The following is a 21,232-nucleotide window of genomic DNA, read 5'->3' on the forward strand; positions in this document are numbered from 1 at the left end:
TGCACTCCATTATTGCTCATAGTTAGGGACATGCTGTGATTTATTTATATCCAAAACAACATTCACGGAGGAATATTATTTGTCAATGAACACCATAGCATCACAACAACCTAACATAATATACTATTTCTTTATTTACAGTACGCATTTTACATTGTGGCAAGAGCCCAATTTGATTTCAATGAGTTATGTATAAATAAGGGTTTAATATTTCAGTTCTTCATTGATATCACTTGTGGATACAAGACTTTTCAGGACATATGTTGTTGACCCATCTGGTTGTGTGCTTTTTATATTCCAAGACAAACATGCAGCAAATTAGGCACTGGTGGTGCCTAGTTCTCCTCAAAAACGTTCCCATGCCGTATGTTTCTTTAATTTTACAATTGCATTCTTTAAACTATTTCTTACACTGTAACTAGACTATATCGTTTTTAATATTTGTCTTTCATTCACCAAGGTCTGAACAAGAGAGGTCGCAAGACTGCAAGAGGCGACGGGAGGAAAAGGCAATGCAGGTAGACGTTGTTTAATCACAAATGATAAAGTCTTGAACCAGTGAGTGTTAAACATTTAACCTCTCTTTGTCAAATATATTTCAGGATGAAGAGGCTCCACAAAAGAAGCAGGCCATAATTTGAAGGCGTCATGAGTGAGCGTTGCTGGGGGGGGAACTGTTACAATCTGTATTAGGTTCACTAATGCCGCAAAATGTAATAGTTGTCAGAATCTGTCTGTTTTATTTTGTCCTGTCCCTGTCCTCAATAAAATTGAAAGTCCTGAATTCAAAGTGTTTAAGTAAAAGAGTATAAGTATTATCAGCTAAAGGTACTCGAAGTATCAAAAGTAGAAGTACAGTATGCGGAATGGCTGTTCACAGTATTATATTACCATTGATATTATCCTGTCAATTCTATCAATTTGTCAATACGATGGCAATACTGGTAGGAAATACAGTACTATATGATTTCATTTATATCACATGTTTCCAGTAAAAAGTTAGCTGTCATGCGTTCAGTCTTACATGGATCTAATATTAACACGTTGCATTAAATAATAAATCCTTTCATTTACAAAATTAAGTTTTGCGATATACTGTCTCCGATTGCTTAAAAACTCAGTGGATATATATCTTTTTTTCAGGATACCTGCAATACATGTAGTATTCCCATTTCGGAGTGAAGTGAACGATTTTCATATAGTATAAACAATCATGATTGATTTGAGTTATAGCCAGTGGCCTTCCAGTTTGGCCAATTGTTGCCCTTAAAACTATTGATTTTTTTTTTAATGATATGATAGTTTTTACTATTCTTTTTTCTTGATTGTTGTACTTTCTCTATTTGTTACCAGGTTCATGTTGCAGTTTTAGGAAGAAAAAAAACATAAGCCCAAAGAACTGTGTGGCTGCTACGTTACGCATTAAGCATGTCAACGTAATGTTGTCAGGTCACCTATTGCTGTTCAGTTTCTAGGCCTGCGTTACATTCTGTTTTACAGTGTGTACTATATGTATTTCTGTCTTATTTTTAAAAAGGACTGATTTAAACTGACAATCTTGAGTCCACAGACATTTATGTTTGGAATAAATCACAGCACACTTCCAACTTACACTTGGTTGTTTTTTTATTTGCAGTTCTTTACATTTTAGAAAAAGAATCCAAGAATTTTGCCTCCTGTGTGTTTTCGTCTGGCCTCTTCGTGGTCCATGATGCCAGCTGAGGTGGTCAACACAATGTATCTGTGGAAACAAAAGTCACTATGTTTTTATACAACTCGAGCAAATCCACCTAACTGCAAGTGTATAAGGTCAGACAGACTGTGTGCGACTTATGACTACATGTCTTTCACATGGACCACAAATGTATTTATCACATAGAAACTAGTACAAATACAACCAAAAAAGCCAAACCACAACAGCAATACAATAATTGAAATACCCTTTGGATTACTGACTTGAACCATCATTCTAATTTATCTAAATAGGGGCCAAAATCAAATGAAAACAAAGTCTGAAAATACTTCAAAAAGCCACAATATACTTTCATATTTGAACATATGAGTAACCCCTACTCTTATTTAGTAAGAAGGTCGGTTTTTTTATTTCGAAAGTTACATTTGTAGAAAATAAAACAACTTAATGGGGAGATCCTTAGTTTACAGTGTCGTAGATAGTATACTCTCTCTCCGGGTACGATTGCGTTTAGGGCATCTCTTTTTGCAACTGACCGAGCGCCACAGATGAATGTGGACAGTTAACTAGGGTGGGATCAGACAACTTAAAGTAGCAAAACAAATGGACTGGCCTCTCTGGACATAAGGAAATATGAGGCTGCATCACAAATTCAATTACCGTAATTTTCGGACTATAAGCCGCGCCTTTTTCCCCATTTTTCGACCCTGCGGCTTATATAACGGTGCGGCTAATCTATGGCCACTAGGGGACCTCCTAAATCTATGGATTTTACAGGTTACAGTCCAACACCTTTAACTCTATGGGCTCTATGGGCTCTATGGCCGGTCCGCGCCCCCCACCTTTAAGCGACGGACTCCAGCAGGAAAAGCTGGAGGCCGGAAAAGAGTGAGACAGGTAGCGCGCAAAAGTAAAAGTGGAACCGAGAGTGGTACGAGAGACAGAACGAGAGCAAGACAGACAGAAATTACGAGAGCGAGACAGTTTGTCCCCGTACCACTGGTTGAAAACCACTGCTGTAGATCACTGCCGGTACGTGCGCTGGGAGCGCACCGTTTAAGTTTGAAAGTTGAAAAGTGTGTGTGTCTGAAACGCTATGTGATACAGTACAGTTTACACAGCACAGTACATGTTCTGTAGCTACTATTGCACTAAATGGTAACACTTGAATACGTTATGCAAATACGCAACTTGTTTGTTGAAATGTTAATAAATGGGAGCTTCCTCAAACAGCCATCTCTTTCCCGACAATCCCCTCTGTGCACGAACCCTTACATATGGTAATTAAACATTAAAACACCTGCGGCTTATAGTCCAGTGCGGTTTATATATGTACACATCATTCAATTTAGCTGCTGCGGCTTATATTCAGGTGCGCCTTATAGTCCGAAAATTACGGTACTGCACTGATGACCGTCTATACATGTGGGAAAGCACATTCAGTTTCTTTCTTACTACATTGCTTGGAGAGAATGCGAAAATAATTTTAACTACAAGCATGATACCATTACTTTATAGTTATCCAGTAAATGTCAGCATTGGTTTCAGTCCAACTCATGACCCTCACATACACTCCCCATTTCTGCTATATCCTCCAATACATTAAACTGAGATGCACCAATAATGCAGAGTTAAGGCGTCATAAGACTATTTAATACTTCTATGACTGCATGGGGCCATCTATAAGATAAAAACCATCTTTGGCAGCAACAATAAGTGCCAAGAACTTTGTTGCTGTTATAGTGAGATAAATACTTTCAACAAATACCACCTTTTCTCAAAAACAAAAGCTTCTGCCATTCTTTTAGATTCAAACTAAAAAAAGCCATACTGTGTGTTCAAAGCGATAGCCTGCCATCTCAATTAGTCAAATAACATACAAGAAAAACTCATTTCTAGTTTTTAAATTCAGCTTCAATTCATGAATTAAATAAATGAACAGCTGTCACTTCACAACAATTATAAACTCATGGGTTGTATAATTTTTTTTATCTCGGGCTATCTATTGCAGTAGAAGAAAAAATAAAATAACATTTCCGAACGAGTTCAGGTGAGTTGCCGACATTGTCCCTGACAACGAGAACAATCAGTAAGAAGGGGTGCTGTAAACCTGTCAGTAGTATCTGTAGCACAGGGAGAGGGTCCCCTGCATCCAGCGAGGACTCAGTTCATTATGGAACTGTAGCAGCAACTTGCAAGTACAAGTTTTTATTTTGAATCACGCACCAAAAAAGTAGAAGCATGATTCGCTAAGGGGTGCAGAATTAACACTTTCTGCAGTAGGACTATCGCACAACACAATGTATTCTCTGAACCAATATATCCTGAAGACTTTCTGCAGATACAGAATGATACTGGGAAATGTCTTATATCATTCATACCTACTTTCAGCAACCAATGCTATAAATAAAAATAAAAAATGTAAACCCTGTTAAAAACTGTAACAAGTACTTTAGTGATTAGTTCAGTACAATCACTGAATGTTACTCATTTAAAAAAGTTAGTTTTAGCCCAGGAGAATTCTGGGAGCAAAATCCTTTCCAGTACGTTTACATTTCTTGATAAAAAAAACTTTTTCCAGAGCAACACCAAAGGACGGCCAAGCAATAGCAGGCAAGTTAAGCATGATGCCAAGCTACGGTAGTTACCAACTAACGAAGAGTAAAACAAGGGAGCATTGGGAGTAAACTCCTATCCAGTGGGTTCAGGACTACAGTTCTACCAACATTTGGTTATACAAAAGTGTCTGATTCTCACCCAAACTGTCTAGAGGGCAGCAGGTTGTTCTGCCACTTCTCCAGGTCCTTGAGCTGGAGATCAAAACGAGGACTGATCACTCCACACTGAAAAGATAAGAAACTCCAGTTAGTACTCCTAGAGATTAAATACTTTAGATGCACCATCTGTGAAAACTTGAGAATTCTCTTGGATGTTGCATTTACCACTTTCCAACCATAAAAAGCATCAACCTCACACACTAAAGTAATGAGATTTATAAAAGTAGATGCTTGAAAAAACTATGTCTGCAGGATAGTTACTAGAGGTTATTTGGAGGATGCTTGAAAAACTGCCACAGCGCAAAAAAAAAAAGCTAAGTTTGGTGTTTCTCTCATGTTAACGCGTCAGCAAGAATAGCCACTTCAAACAATTAGCATTTACCTTATAGAGTCTCAAAAGGAGAAGTATATTGATACTTCAGAGCTGGGTCTAAAATACTTTACCTTGTTCAGCCTGCCTGTGAGATTGACGACGATTTTCCCGGCTCTGTGGTCGTCAATGATCTCAAACTCGCCAATGTAACCTGGAGGCACAAATGACAAACAACAATAAGCAGAAGACTCGCGGAAGTTATCTTTTCGCCCCGATGAGCTTAATATTCTAAACTGATTGAAATATCAAGTTCAGCAGCAATTAATCTAGACAGACACTTTTAACAATCATATACTCTTTTGTAATGTGCAACTCTCTCCAGCTTAACAACAATTCAGTTATAGACCAGAGCAACAAGCTGCCACATGGCCAAATTATTAAGTCAGCATTTCATGACACCAAAACACTGTTCATTCATAGCAGAGAACTTAACAGCCACTCACCGTGCTTCATCATGACGGTTAGGAAGCGCACAATAACCTTGGAGCAAGGCCTGAGGAGGACCTGGCGTTTCCCACGTTTCTCAGCATTGTTGATGCATTTCAGAGCATCTGCGAGTACGTTCATGCGCACCATGATGCCTGTGGACACAAAGACCACAATTAAATGTTAAAGACTGACACAGATGAGCTTCAACCAACAGAAATGAGCTCTGCTTATTTCCCCATTATCCTGTGGGGCTGTTTTTCCCAGAGCCGTCATTCTCTCATACTTTGACTGATATACAAGTTTGGGCATAAACTCTCTTTTCTACAATTTAGAAATGATGGCACATGAGGTGGAGCCCCAAACGTTATGTCGAGTTAGCTACACCTTGCTAGCATCACTAATTTAACGACGCGTATCTGTAGCACCAACAAGTAATAGCAACATGGCTAACCATAGCAACTTACGTTACGAAAAAAATGATACTAACATGTTTTACTTGCATTAAGTTAAACGACACTTGAATAGTAAAACGCAGAATCCCAACACAGCATGGTCCTTCATGAGCACACGAAATGGCTACTTAGCCTAGCCGAATATATTTCAAATAGACAAGCAGAGCATCTCCCAACACTAGCACACATAATGGTCAACGCGATGTCAACCATGTACGGAATATTTTAAACACGAATATGTTTGTAAAGCTTACAGGTTTTGTGTTTGAAATTAAATAGACACGTATTTGGTCACAAAGCTAATAGTTATTAAGGCGCCCTGAACGCACCGATTTCCAGGCCGAGCAAAGGGGCTGCTCGATGAAATATATAGTCCAGATGTGTTTAACCTGTTCCACTAAACGAGGCGATAATCACCTCAAATCATTAATATGAGCTTTGGCTTCAAGATGATCGTATAAATGCAACATTTAACATTCTGATGCTTTAGATACTTAAAGGATTGGAGGTGACAGTGTAAAAAGCATCTTACCGGTTCTGCAATATGGCGGAAAGAGGAAGTCGGGAAAAACTGCAAGGCATTATGGGAGAAAATCCAAGACCTTTTAAATCGAGATGATACACACCAGTCCAGCACCAAATGATATATTCTTTGATAAGTAACGTGTTATACCTCCACTTTAAAATGACACTAAAGGTAATTTCGCATTTACTTATTTGTTCCGTAAAGTGGTTTGAATGTGACGTGATTACTTTTATTTAATAATTGTGTTTTTATTGCGTATAATTGAATACATATAAATCTAGAACCATTCATTGTGTCACTATTAAATACGGGCAGGATCTTTAGTAAATATGTTCGAACACGAACTGGTCTTTCTGTGATAACCATTGATAAAGAGTTAACACCTATTTTAGCATTGTTCCAATACCAAGAACGAACATCCAGCAAGACCTTTGTAGATTTGTAATTGATATTTAAATATGGAATCAGATGTAAATAGCCTACTTTACACCATTATAGCTAAAAATGTGGTGTCTGGTTTATTTTTTCTTTGCCCAAGAAAAGAATGTTGTATGTGAAATAATATGTTAAACTATTTTATAAAAGGATATTAAGAAACGTAATAATTGCATGCTTTATTTTATTTTGTACTGTGATATAGCCTCAAATTTGTCTTTTTTGTATGCTATTCACTGAAGCTGTGCTTTTGTTTACAGAAAAACAAAAAAAGAGTTAATTAATTTAAATAAAGTTTACATTTAAAGCAGTGCCACCTAGTGAGTAGGAAGAATCATTGCATGCGAGCATATCTATCCATTTTAATGGATTTCGCTTGGGCAAAACTGATAGGCTCATTTGATAGAAAACGAAAGTTAAACATTTAGCGGCAACTTTGTGCATACATAGCATTTTACAATTATACTCCAGTTGTATTTAGAGCCTATGAAGTTTAATGAAAGACGTGTTAATTCCCCACATTACATGCAATATAGTTTTAATCATGATAAACCACAAAGCCTTTGTCAAATTATTTATGCACACCCAATTTTGGGTGAAAATAGAGAATACATTAACATGAGATTTGGCAGCAATTAAAATTGGACACAATGAGTTACAAAAGACAATTTATTTGGATATGATCATTTTCTAAAAGCTTTGAAGATACTTTGCATATCTCATGGCACACTTAGAATACTTGAATCAAAGAATTCAAGGTCAAACATAAAATGCCAAGATGAAGGACCACTGACAACAACACAAGCTATGAAAAAACAGGTATTTTTCATCTTCTCAGTGCACCTTTACACATATCTTATGAATGCATTACATTCAATTAAGAGAATACACAAACAGAATTGGATAACCCCACGAGAGTGTTTTCCCTGATCTAAGAGACAATTCATTATCTTTATTCCCTGTTTTAACATAAACAACATGGCAATATTTGTTACCAGTGGGTACAATTCTTGTCAAATCCAAGTGATTACCAAAAAGTTATTACAGGTCCTAGATAAAAGTTAAAAATACAGTTACATTTACTTCTTTACATTGCTTGCAACACATGCATGATATTGTAAAAGAAGAATGAGTTTAAATGTTAACAACAATAAATGTTTTGCAATACAGAGTCTGTATTATGTCAATCTTATAGATTTTCCTGACCACTGAGTGGTGAATAACCACAGCGTTGACGTTGTTTTTTAGAGAGTTCTTCTCTAGTGGTAGGCAGTTTAATGCTGTTTTCAATTAATTGGCCTGCTCTCTAAATATTTTCATCAGCATCGGCCAATGAAAAACCCCTATTGGTCAACCAGTAGCAGACATAAAATGTGGATATATATATATTTAGCATAGTTAGCATAGCATCAAGAGCTAGAGACTAAGGCTACAGTAAGTCACAAAAATCAGAATGAGTTTCTTTGGAAGTGGGTTTGCAAAAAATAATGCGTGAGTACAGTTTTTTTGTGATTCTGAATTGTATAATATTTTCTATTTTCGTATTATATTTTAACAATCAGAATCAGAATACTGAAAGTGTGAAGAATTGCTATCGCATTGAAAGCAAGACTGAAAGAGAATAAATACATATTTCTTTCAAGCTGATCCTGACTATAGTATATGGTATGTAAATGTTTTTAATGAGTCCTGTCAAAGCAACACGGTTGTGTCTCTGACACTGTGTGAAAGCATTTATTAGATTAAAAAGTATTCAACTCTACTGCTGTGCTCTGAAGTTAGATTTTCATGTAGAGTGATGCAGTACGTCCGACCGTCTGCTAAAACTCAAAGCTACTCAACCACTACAACTGAAACGCCTCAGATTCAGGCCCAAAGCTCTTTCCTCTTGTGTCCAGTAGAGGGACAGCCAAACCACTCAGACTCAGTAACACATGAAGCATAATGGAATGCTGAGCAGCACAACGTAGTAACCAGATTTCTGTACTATTTCTATGGTTACATAAACATTTCAACACATTCTTTCTTCCATCAAGCCTTTGCTTGGCTTTCTCTTGAGCTGCGAATCACTCTATCACTTAGCCACCATTGCTGACCATGCTGGCCAGAGCATCTGCATCTCCCTGGGGATCTAGGCCCAGCCTCTGGAGGTCAAGTCCCATAGCAACCAGCATCTGGAACAGGGTGAGCTCCTGCTGGGTGGTCTGGTCCACCAAGGCTGGGCAGGTGGGGTTGCACTGAGGCCTCTGGCAGTTGTCAACCAGGTGGAATGGACAGCCTTTGGAAGGGGTTCTGTTGTTGCGGGTTGCCTCCAGACTCCTGTCCCAGCAGTGCAGGGCTCTTGGTAAAGAGGTGCCTTTAACTTTGAAACTCATCCAGTCGCTAGAAGAACAACAATACAATCAAATTAGGGATTCAAAATAAACCAAGGAAAATGTGGAAACAAAGTGTGGGGGAGAAGCTGTCGGAAAGCAATGAAATACAATGAATATAGATTGTGGCCGATAAGGTTAAAAACTGATGATCAGGAAAGTGTCATCAGAAACTTCATGGTCTGATGCAGGCTTTGCAAGTGCTTTAGCCACTTTTGGGGCATTATCTTGGTAATAAGAGTGTGTCAACCTCCAGTTCTGAAAAGTAAAGCTATTGGAAGTGCCTTAAACCTGCATTCTTGTCATAGCCAGCTCCACTGGATGCAAGAAAAGAAGTCTGATTGTATAGAAATCTATTAAACTTTTCACTTGAGGTTTCCCTCAGGAAAGGTGTTCCTAATATGTTTGTGGTCTCAATTCACTATATATATATAGTGATATAATATAATAATAATAATAATAATTTAATATATATATATATATTAAAATATCATAAAAAACTGAATAATGATCATTTTGTAAATTATGGTCACATTTAGACAAAATTAGACAAAATAGAATGGTATGATTTAGGTTGGCTATCATGTTATTGACAGGTAAATCCCACAGAGTTGGGTGTAATAAAAATAGTCCAAGCCTTAGACTAGAGTATAAGAAGTTGGCTTTTATATTTACTGTTAAGTATGTTTCGTTTTTTTTAACTTGTTGTTCTCGATAGCCATCCTAGTAAATATCTCAGTTAATGTAAAATACCAATGCACCCCGTCTAACCAAGCTAGCAAAATAGCTCTCGTTAGTTCTCCTGACTTTACGATTACTGTATTAACGTCCCCACTCGGTCTCACTTGTTACAACCTCCATCCTCTCGTCCAATCTATAATCCTTTTTGCTACTTAAAAACAAGATGGCGAGCGACAGCCAGTCGACAATATACAAATAGGTTATGTCAGAGTGACTACTTCCACTTCTTTTAACAATCTTTGGTTACATCACAGAATAGCAAATGCAAAGTTACCCACAATGACATTGGACCTTCAGCACCTCCCATAAAGAATCATCTCCCATAATAAATACCTGTAACTTAGCCCCACTGTAAACTGAGCTGAGGCTGAGGCAGACCCACCCATGTCCATCCATGTAACAAAATAATGAGTGTGTTCAAGGGGTACAGAGGGGTTAGAGAAAGTGTGAAATGGCATTTGGTGACATGAAGAATGTGGTGTGATGAACGAGCACACCAAAAAGCAGCATGAGCTCACTAGGTAGAGATGATTACTGGTGCAGACGTGAATAAAGTGTGAGGGGAAGGCGTTAAAGTGCTTTACCATCACAGAAGTCAAACATCCATTCTTACCTTTTGGTGATCGCTGTGTGGGAAAGGCAGGACGGAGCAAACACTGCCCTGAATAAAAAACACACAGAAGAATATTTGAACTACATGGTGCATATGAGAACAATTGTTATCGCGTTACTCTTCTAACAGCTTTTTGGGAACTTACGTGACCTCTCTAAGTGAGTTCTTAAGCTCCCTGCTTAAATTCTGTATGTACTGCCACTGCTCCTCTGACAGACTATGACCGCCCATGTAGATGTTTTCCACTCTCAGCTGCTCCTCATCAAACAGCCACTGCATCACAAACAGAGGGGCTACAGGGAAGACAAAAAGCTCATATTTAGATGCTCAATACATTTATATTAAGAATTGGTAAGATGATTATGTGCAATATGAAATAGGACACAAATAGTCCTGAACCTGTTGAGAATTATCACCCGACAGTTCCCTTTAGCTTCTTTATGCTTACTGTATTATTTCTATTGCCTGCAAAAGCTAGACCGAACCTATGTACACAAACTTCTCTGCACCTAATGGCAGACAGATCAAATTATTTAGCAAATCCTACAGGGTGAACATACTGTATCAAAGCATTTAACAGCTAGAGAGACCAATATATTTCTCAGTAGTTAGTCGGTAACAGAACAAAGCTAAATTGAATACATTTTGATATTACATGTACAAGGTGGCCCGAAATGATTTGTTTTTAGGCAACTGTTTGGAAACAAGTTCACCTCGAGACAAAGTGGCCAGAGGCTTTTAGTCTCTGAACGTTTCGAAAATCACTGGTGACACCACTGTAGAAGCTGAAGGAAAAGTTGTGTTTTTCCTGAGCTTCATAATGGGACAGACACTATTAAAACAAAGACTGAAAAGGGATGGACTTATATGGCAGTATAGATAGGCATTGACAAGTTAATTCATACAAAGTATGAGGTCAAGCATCCTCAAGTTAGTGGTCATGGTAGTTAAACAAGAATAAGTATATAGACGCTCCAATAGATAGATGATGGATGAGGCTCTCACAGGTCAAGGTTGAGTACAGTTTGTGGCCAAAGAAGCACTGCCACTCCTCTCCTCTCTTATAGAGCTGCAGACATCTGTCAGGCACAACCCCATTCCAAAGTCTGAGAAAAAAAACACAACACACTGTCAACGCACACACATATAGTGTTCTGATGCTAAAATACATTAAACAAAAAGGCAAACATAACAGCACTAGAGCCAACAGTATAACCAACGCTATATCATACAAAATCCCGTAGAACTTCATTCTCAATTTAGTTACGTTTACTTTTGCAATCTTTAACATAAAATCAGGACTACTGAGTGGAAGTTTAAGCTTCTATTATTAATCCATCAACCCCAATTTCCTCCCTCGAAATGTACACAGACTTTGATGACACAAACAAACCTAATCCAGGAGAAAATAGGTTTCCCTAGATACCTAAATGACTGTTTTCAAATACAAAAGTATTTCTTTCATTAAAAAATATGGTCTGACTGAAAAATGCATGACTTTACCGAAGTCCTATCTTGATAGCATCTTCAGGTGAGCAGGAGATAGTTTCTGGGCAGTTTGGTGATCTCTGCTGTTTACTTTCTAGAAACCATCCTGAGTCCACAAGGCCTCGGACCTGAGCCTCTGCACCGAGCAGCTCCAGCTGACTGGCCACCCTATCAATGTTCAGCAAAACACCTGTTCCACCAGCACTGCAGGGGAGCAAAGACAATAAATAAGTTTGGCTTTCAGAGTTGAATATTTGTTAGTGGTATCAAAACAACAGGGCATCCCAGCTTTTGGCATTCATACAGTGGATCCTGTTTTAATGCTCAAGGAAGTTCCAACAGCCATGGTGCTAACCTGGGAGGAATGTGGACCATTGCAGGGCAAGTCCCTTTAATAGGCATCATGTCATTGTCCACAGATGACTGTAAACATCTTTATTGTTGACAAGAGGATGCACCCAAAATAGAGCTTCTCTCGTTTAATGTTTAGATTGGAAATGATCCAGAGTGTACGGGGGAATGCACGCTCTCGTCCAAAAGGTGTAGTCAGTGTCAGAATGATAAAACAAACTCACCTCATGCCAGACAGCATGACAACCTTCGCCAGTTTGATTCCTTTGGTGATGAGGTCTTTGATGACCTCGCGGATAATCAGGGAACCCATGAAGGTGTACTCAGCTGACAACAAGAAAACATGTCAATTGATTCAGAGCACCTTACTAGTAAAAAAAGAACAACCTTAAAGAAACTTACTTGCATTTGTATTTCTATCTCTTTCCTTTTCTCTGCCTTGTCGCTGCCTTGGAGGAGGAGTTGGGGCAGGCCCATTGCCACTCCATACATCACTAGAACAGTACGGGATGAATCTAAAAATGGACACAATCACTAATGTCAACAGACTTGTATATATAGCTTAGACCTGTCAAAACTTGATAGAGAGTAGTCCCTGTCTGACAAACATTAAAAACATTTGATTTTTGTGTTTGCACGAACACCTGAAGGAGCCACGATGAGACATATAGTGAGCACAAACAAGTACTTACACAATGTTTGCATTATTCCAGTGTGGGTTTTCCTCTGCTTGAGAAGACAATATTCCAGTTCCTGTCAATCCAGTAATAAAAGATGAGACAGATTTCCTTTTTGTCTCAGTAAGATATCTTAAAACAAGCAACACCAAGTGCATTTTAAGAACTGTCTGGCTGACCTACCTCTTTTTGTTTGGGGCCACCCCGTTGAGCTCATTAGTCTGGGTATATTTTGGTACCTGGAATCACAGGTCTCTTTGCTGTGGCAGCACCAGCCACCTAAAAATAATAGAGACTAATATTAGACAGTATCATCAGGCACAGCATAGGAGACCCTTGTTAGCACATCACAGAGGCCCATGAGGAATGAAGAGGACTGCACCTGCAGCCTGGTCTACAAATGATATGCACTCAGAGTCCGACCAAGAAGACGATTGAATGACTTATAGTGCATAATTGAATGGTATCTGACTTGATTAATTTAGAAAAAACTATTTACTCTACTACTCGGAATAATACACTTAAAAATCTTGTAAAACAAAGTCCAAAATGTTTGTGTTTCGGAAATGTGATGCACATGTCTGCTATGCTCCCAGGATACACACATAAGTCCAACTGGGGACCAATCCACCTACATTCCCCCATTCCAAGTCTATCCAAGTGACAGGCAGCAACCAAAGAAGGAGAAAAACAGAAGATGACGGAACAAGATGACATCCCCATCAAAATTCCAATGGGGGCATCACGCCAAAACAAGCTGACCTTTGGGGACCAAGTTATCCAGTTGGGTTTTAAAATACTCACCTTCCAGAAATATCAGCCATCGGCGACTTCCTCTGAACTCCTTTAGGTAAAACCTGTACAACCACAAATAAACAGGAATGAGGGGATGGTGACGATAAAGCAGCCATGTATGGAAGGAGACCATGATGCTCTGTGCTTCTAAAATCAAGGTATTGCGACAGGCAAGCAAATGATAAAAACAGCTTACTTCCCTGCTAAGGATTTCAGGAAAACAAGTGAGAGATAAACATCCGGAACATCTCACCCAGCTGCGGATCCATCATTGCATGTAACTTGGGTGTTCTTGAGGAATTGCAATCTCATATCAGCTGTCTGTTGTCCAGCAGCTCGAACTCCTGCAACACCCTCACGTGTGGCTTCATCTGTGCCTCCAGTACTTCCTGCTCCTTTAGTGCTTACTGCAGTTCCAGTACTTCCAGTACCTCTAGTGCTTCCAGTACTTCCAGCTCCTTTAGTACTTACTGCACTTCCAGTACTTCCAGCACTTGCAGTACTTCCAGTACCTCTAGTGCTTCCAGCAGTTCCAGCAGTTCCAGTACCTCCACTGCCTCCAGTACCTCCACTGCCTCCAGTACTTCCACTGCCTCCAGTACTTCCAGTGCTTCCAGTACTCCCAGTGCCTCCAGTGCTTCCAGTGCCTCTAGTGCTACCAGGAGTCAGATTGACCACAGGGGGAGACTGACCAACATCACCTCCTTGGTTCCCACCAGACTTCTTGGGGGACTTACCACTAGGTTTAGCATTGTTGCGGTTGTTCTGACACCAGATTCCACCGATCAAAAGCAAGAACGCAACCTTGCCCAGTATATTCATATCTAAGGCAGAATAAGAAGAAAACACATACATGCAATGCATCACTCATACTCTGTCTTCAGAAGTATTTATCCTAACATAACAATCTTGCTTGGCATAGATATTTTTTGTTTTTTTAACTAATCATCCATAACTTGTTTTCTAATTTAAACCAATAACTTTTCAACGTAGGAATTTACTTACTTCTTTAAGAAGAATCAGCTTGGAGGACTGTTGCTGAAGCACTGCAGGGGTCAGGCAAATAACAAGTGCTGCTGATGAGAGAGTGAGAAGTTCAGAGCGCAGGTTTGAGAGGAGGATGCCAGGCAGGAGAAGTGATGAAGCCTTGACCAGGTTTTAATGAAGCCTGCAAATCAGCAGTGAGCTTTATAGTGCCACCATCAGATGTCCTCCCATTTTCCCTTGCTACTCCAGCCAGGCCCTGACATAATCGGCTGACGACACACCGTGAGGGGAGGTACCGGACGACCAGTGGCGAGGAGAAAAGATAACACACGTGTCTCTTCAACATATTTCATGTCTTTGCACACACCCACCACTTAGCCCTCTCCCATCAGACCATGGTTCAAGAACAAGCTCTCCTTCCCCCTATCGTCTCTCTTCTTCTCCCTCCCACCCTCCACCTCTTATTGCCAGTGTTTTGATTTAAACATTTACATGGTCAGCATAACTGCATGGCCCCTTTGCGTGGAATGTGACCCAGGGGTCATTGGAGCGCACACCTCAAACACTTCCCGACACGGGAATGAATAGTACCGTAAGCTTTTCGCATAGTAAACGATTTAGCATGCACTTTTATGGCACAGGTGGTGTACACTCTAGTTAGCTGTCGCAATGATCCCAAAACTTTGAAAATTATACATATAGTAATAATAACAGAAATGTGTTAAATAACAGTTTCTTCAAAACACAACACATACAGTAGCTATAGGAGTTTGATAAAACATAACATTAAAACAAATGTAATGATTATTTCCAATGAAATGTTTTGGTTTATGAACATTCATAAATAAAAAAACATGCATTTATATATTTTAATTCACAGGGCAATATTTTTTGTTTTGCCCCTATAGACCCCAGGGTACATACAGAGCAGAGTGTTAAGTATGTTGTTCTGACAACAAGATAAACCAATGAAGGACAGAACCAGAAGATGAAGGATCCACCTATAACAGTTGATATTATACTTCAATGGTACCCATTGTATTAATGATACGTATTCAACTTTTGTTATATCTTCTTGGGCCCTGGGAAGTTCCCCGCTTTGCTTTTTTGTAGATCCAGCCTTGTGCCCCTAGGATGGCTGTATAGGTTGACGTACCGCTGATCGCTAAAGGATCACGAGGCCAAGGGCTCTAAAATTCTCAAGAATGAAATGCACACCATCCTGACGTGTCAATCACATCAAATAATGATTGCTTGGAAGGCCAGAGGCTACACCGGGCTGCTGGGGCTTTAAGTATTGCAGGGTGGCAAGGAGGTGTGACAATGTGTTTTAAACATTAAAACAGAAATAATCCACTACAATTAAAGCAATTCTTTTTGACATCTCCCTAAGGGTACTGGACACAGTGACACACTGCACGATCAACCTTGTAACAGGTGAAGGGCTGTACAATGATTTCAATAGGCACATACAGTATAAAAATATTCTGATTAGGTAAAAGTTGTACCATAGAATGACTATCAGAATATCTGTATTTAGTGGATGTGTTGAAGATTATTTATCTCTGGCAAAAGAAAATCATTATCATACAGCATTTTGTTTGCAATAATGACCTAACCATTTAAAGACTTACTGTAAGGCAGAGGAATTTATCAAAGTTTCTCTCATTGCTTTGGTATTTTTGTATCATTTTCAAGCATTTCTTTGCCACTTTCAACTATCGCCAGACAGAAAACAAAGCTACTCAAAAATATGTCTGTGAGATTGTATGCACCTACGTGCAATAAAAATGTACCCTAAGGTCATCACTATACTGAATTTGATCTACCGAGCTGAACAATTCTTCATTCCTTCAGTTGTCTTGAAGCATGCACACCACCATCTGTCTTCCCAGAAATCAATGCAACAATGTGTTTAACAGATACCTCAAATAGCTTAAAAGCAAAAGAAGATGCTGTAAATCTATCATCATTGCGCTAGAATGTCACGATCAGAGAGATGGCATTGCTGCTATTTTGTTTTTCTTTGATATGGGATTGGACAGAATGATACCTTTTTCACAGAGGGCTTCAGATCAATGGATATAAGTGAATTTGTGTGGTAATACTGCGGTGATTCAACTCCCACAACATTACATGCATGTCTTTATCTTTAACTTAAGGCTTAGGTTACATAAACTGTGAGGGGCTCATGAAGCATGTTGAACTTCACCCATACAGGAGCAACAGCTTGACTCCTTGAGCAGCATAGTAGGCATTCCTTTACCTCTTGTGTTGTTATTTTTCACAGCCAACCTCCAAGGTCAGGACACCTAAAGCCCGGGTGGTCCGAGCACTTTGTCTCCTGAGCATTTGTGTCATCACTGGCCTCAAAAGCTGAGTGCTGGGCATTGAGTTGGCTTATTTGTCGGCTGATGGCTTCAAAGAACAACGAACCAGACACAGGCAGTCATGTGCTGGATTCTTATGATCACACTACTGAATAGAAATGTGGCCTCTCACAGACAAAACTCCAAAACACCATGACCTCTTATTCAAACAATGAAGAGGTTAAATCCACATGTTTTAAGACTTTTTAAAACACTTATTTGTTGCTAAAGTTAAAACCTTTTATAAAGTTGTGATGCATACCACCATCATGCTTTGCAGAGTCCCCTGCCATGTTGCGTGTAATTTGACAATCTGCAACAACCATCACCCTGAATCTATGTTGTCACCAGCAGTGGAGAGCATAGCTCGGCAAAGAGGCCCATGATTAATAGCAGATAAAGGTGGCATCTTTACAAGCCACATGAAAACGAGCCTCAGGCGAGAGAGCTGATGCCTGGTATAGGAGAAACACTGCCAGAGCTTTCCATTCAATCAGAGAGGACGACAGCCTGCGTCTTAGCGGGATCGGTGTAAAGTGCCGCGCCACTGCAGGAGGCTAGCAGGTGGGCTGAGCAAAACTATCCCTAATACCAGGTGTTAAGAGGCCTTGCGTGGTAACCTTCTGCTGACTGCCAATGTATCGGTGTGATTAATGGAGGAGGGGTCGATGGCAGGGATACAAGGTGTTGGTTTCTGGAGAGGTTGGGGGTGATGTAACAGGCATAGAAAAGGATAGCTGACGTGAATATTTTAAATGTGCTGCGAGAGGCTCCTTCTCCTGAACCCCTCATTGCCGATGCTTATTGGCCTTCCAGAAGGACCTTCATCCAAAATATGTTCCTCCTCAAGTAGGATCACAATCCATAACAGTCAACATGACCATATATAAATCAAGCACCCAGTGTAACATTTAATTCTTGAAGAAAACTTCACGGTAAACAAAGAATCGTAAAACAGATAAACGTGTTAATGAATTAGAGGAAATGGGGGCTGAATTTAACAATAGCTAAACTTTATTAAACCATCAGTTTTATCCAGACATGTGCTCACTGCTTAGTGAGAATGCATTGGTCAAATGAGAGTGGGATTGTACTGCACGAGTTTGTAAGAGTTTGTATGGGATGACTTCATATCGTTTTGGTGTTGTTAAAAGCAGCCCCTATTTACTTCAATTCATTAAAACTTCACCATGGATTCATGAAGAAAAAACTAAACGTTTTATTCAAGAATTCAATGTTACGTGAGGTGAGCAATTGATATGCAAATGTACAACTTGTATGTAAAGTATTCCTTCAATACTGTTCTCTTGTCAAACTGGGGCATTGGTTTGGAAGGGGGTGGGGTGGCTGCATACTATCCTTAAGTTAACAGCTTGCCTTTGGGGCTCATGACACAGTAGTGCAGCTACGTGGCCTTGGAGTCATGCTGGATGAACCACCAGGCCTGTCAGTTCAATGATGAATACTAGCGGTAGGGTCACACAATGCTAAGCTCCCGCACTTGACAATAGGTCCTTTACATAAATCTTCACACCTGATCAACAATACGATTATCACACGACATGGAGTGTAAACAGCTGCACAAGAGAAGATACAGACAAATGTCACCTTGATGTCTATGCTGTTGTCCATTTGATATCAGTGTTTCATTGAATTTACAACACTTTGAGCTAATGCTAAATGCTAATACGTTATCAATGACAATGCTTATAAACTAAGGCCACGTTTACACAGAGACGAAATGGGTTGTATCCGCTACAGTTCTCTATCGTATGGACGGTTCGTCCACACGAGGCTGTAACGGAACCGCGGAAACGGAGCCCTAAAAAACGGTAACGGGTCCCAAGGTGGGTAGATCTGCGGACGAAACGCTCTGGGGGGGCAAACGGCTCCGTGTGTACGTCCTATACGATCATTTCCTGATAACGATGAAGCCATAGCCATGTAGCATGGTCAGTAGCTACTGCTACCATAGCCGTGGGAACATGTGGGGGTGCTGTGGGGATGACACCAGGGCCGGTTTTGACCAATTTGGCCCTAGGCAAGATTTTAGCTGGCAATGAAAAACCTCTACAAAAGACCAATACACTACAAACAGAGAAACGTATTGATATGGTGGACAGCTTATATAAAAAGGCTTCAAATTTATTTAGTATTGCATGAACATGTTTTGATTGGGGGGTGGAGGTCACATCCTCTAAGGGGGATCCGGGGCTACCCCCACGGGAAGATTTTTTTTTACATGTTAAAGTAAAATGCTTCAATCTGGTACACTTTGAGTGCCCAAACTAGAGACTGATCTAGGGGATACAACTCTAAAACACCCATATGAAAAAGATTGGTTTGCATTTTAGTATTCAAATAAGTATGTGAACATATCCAATAACCTACCATAGCCAATAACAAATAAATGTATGCTAACTTGTTTTATTTTTGTGGTTCATTTATATCTTATTTTATCAGTTAACATTTATTTATTTATGCATATTTTTAAATATCTCCAGTTTTAAACAATATTTTTGGTTTACTGTCCTATAGTATACATTAGAATGATTTGAAACCTGTTTTTATTTAACCTAATAATTATAAAGGAGTGCCTTGGAAATATTTGTTTACATAAATTGTGATCAAAACGTTTGAGACCCACTGAGATAATTTAGACTAAAGTGAACTATCTAAACACTCAGTCCTTTACCTCACTGAGCCTCTCAGTCTGACAGGAGAGCTCTCCCTCCACATTATTGTAGAAACAGCTTCTTATATCCGTTAGCGCAGCAGAAGCTAACAACATTCCCCGCCGGTACCGGTGCACCCCCTCCCTCTATCTCTCTCTCTCACGCGGGGGTCCGGGGGAGCTTTCTCTCTCTCTCTCTCTCTCTCTCTCTCTCTCTCTCACGCTGGCTGTGAGCTGCGGGCGCCTGATAAGCCAACATCCCCCACTTTCATCACTTACAGCGCCCATAGTACAGGGCAAATGGAAAATGTAACCGGGGTGAAAAGGGTGTTATCTTTACTTAATTATGAATGTTGTTACATCAAGGCTGAAAATTCATTTATTTTGTATTATATTTGTATTTAATCTTGTGGAAGTGCAGATCCCCTGTCCTCCACCAGGGGGTGCTGCAGCACCCTCAGCACCCCTACTTCCCACGGCCCTGACTGCTACTGACCATGCTACAGATGTTAGTGCGGAAGTACAGCGCCACTTACAGGCCCGGCATATGTACTACAGCGTCTCCAGCGGGTCGAGGGGTCTCGTGTGAAGGGACACGTTTCTTGAGCCGATACCGTGTGGACGGAAGACTTTTTTGATATCGAATTTGGTTCGTTCTCCGTTTCGTCTCTGTGTAAACGGAGCCTAAGTTGTTAAGCAAGTCTATTTTTTTTATTTGTCATCATCAACATCAACAATCGCTTATTAGCACTAAATACAAGTGCAATTGAAATTGATGGAAATTGATGACCTGATAGTAGCACAATATATAAGTTTAAGAAGCATGGTAGCACTGTGAATGGTTGAGGACCATGTTGAAGAAGAGATAAAATACAGTATTCATAACAATGTTTTTATTTTGTTTTAAAATACAATTTGCTTCTGCCCACGTCAGCTCTAGTTTTGCTTTGCATATACTTCGTGGCGATTGCCATCTCAATGGATAAACACCTCGTAAAACCCGGCTTTGAAGCATCCAAAGAATCCCTTTATCCGAACCCAGTGAATGCCATACAAAAGGTTGTGCCAATAGTTCATGTTGAAGTGGCCAGAAAGTCAGGGGAACACCAATCAGGATTCATCATCTGGGGACAATGATTGTTTTACCATTTATGGGAGTGATTTGTAGCAAGGATTGGTTTCACACGCATAAATACATCTACATATGAGGTGTAACAGCACTTAAAAGTCATTTTGGTCTTGACGTCTGTCTGTTGTTGCTCTATATTTTACCTACTGAAACTGCTAAATAGGAACAGATTATAAAAGCACTTCCAGGTTATCTAAAAGTTGTTCAGGGTTATCTTTATCACTATAAAGGTTATTTTATGAACTTTGTACTGATGAATCTTCATTGAGGACTGACCTTGGTGTGTTTTCTCTTCCTCCAAAAGGATTGGTGGATGGCACTGTGTGGCACGCCGTAAATCAGAGATTCTAG

The 21,232-nt window shown here is 39.7% G+C and overlaps 2 protein-coding genes across 2 annotated transcripts; both read right to left on the reverse strand.

The window, feature by feature from the left end:
- Positions 1–1,608: 1,608 nt before the first annotated feature.
- On the reverse strand, positions 1,609–6,322 carry rps15a (ribosomal protein S15a). The gene is made up of 5 exons (XM_010777008.1): positions 6,257–6,322; positions 5,287–5,424; positions 4,915–4,994; positions 4,451–4,536; positions 1,609–1,741 (listed from the first exon to the last, which is right to left on the reverse strand). Exons 2-5 carry the CDS (start codon positions 5,417–5,419, stop codon positions 1,648–1,650), a joined length of 393 nt encoding a protein of 130 aa, XP_010775310.1. The 5' UTR covers positions 5,420–5,424; positions 6,257–6,322; the 3' UTR covers positions 1,609–1,647.
- Positions 6,323–7,336: 1,014 nt separating this feature from the next.
- On the reverse strand, positions 7,337–14,889 carry notum2 (notum pectinacetylesterase 2). The gene is made up of 12 exons (XM_010777009.1): positions 14,728–14,889; positions 13,976–14,546; positions 13,732–13,784; positions 13,111–13,206; positions 12,943–13,003; positions 12,653–12,765; positions 12,475–12,577; positions 11,915–12,103; positions 11,417–11,517; positions 10,557–10,704; positions 10,412–10,459; positions 7,337–9,067 (listed from the first exon to the last, which is right to left on the reverse strand). The coding sequence occupies exons 2-12, from the start codon at positions 14,542–14,544 to the stop codon at positions 8,764–8,766; spliced, it is 1,785 nt and encodes a 594-aa protein (XP_010775311.1). The 5' UTR covers positions 14,545–14,546; positions 14,728–14,889; the 3' UTR covers positions 7,337–8,763.
- Positions 14,890–21,232: the final 6,343 nt, after the last annotated feature.

This window comes from Notothenia coriiceps, unplaced genomic scaffold (genome assembly GCF_000735185.1).
Source record: "Notothenia coriiceps isolate Sejong01 unplaced genomic scaffold, NC01 NC01_scaffold00017645, whole genome shotgun sequence".
NCBI classification, from domain to species: domain Eukaryota; kingdom Metazoa; phylum Chordata; class Actinopteri; order Perciformes; family Nototheniidae; genus Notothenia; species Notothenia coriiceps.

What these genes read in the sequence shown, in the direction of transcription:
- rps15a (XM_010777008.1), bottom strand. Translation starts at nt 5,419, where the DNA reads ATGGTGCGCATGAACGTACTCGCAGATGCTCTGAAATGCATCAACAAT. An exon ending in TCACAGGCAGGCTGAACAAG is followed by an intron (nt 4,537 to 4,914) that starts GTAAAGTATTTT and finishes TTATCTTTTCAG; the next exon opens with TGTGGAGTGATCAGTCCTCG. An exon ending in CTGCCCTCTAGACAGTTTGG is followed by an intron (nt 1,742 to 4,450) that starts GTGAGAATCAGA and finishes TTGTTTCCACAG; the next exon opens with ATACATTGTGTTGACCACCT.
- notum2 (XM_010777009.1), bottom strand. Translation starts at nt 14,544, where the DNA reads ATGAATATACTGGGCAAGGTTGCGTTCTTGCTTTTGATCGGTGGAATC. An exon ending in ATGGCTGATATTTCTGGAAG is followed by an intron (nt 13,207 to 13,731) that starts GTGAGTATTTTA and finishes TATTATTTTTAG; the next exon opens with GTGGCTGGTGCTGCCACAGC. An exon ending in AACTCACTTAGAGAGGTCAC is followed by an intron (nt 10,460 to 10,556) that starts GTAAGTTCCCAA and finishes TTTTTTATTCAG; the next exon opens with GGCAGTGTTTGCTCCGTCCT.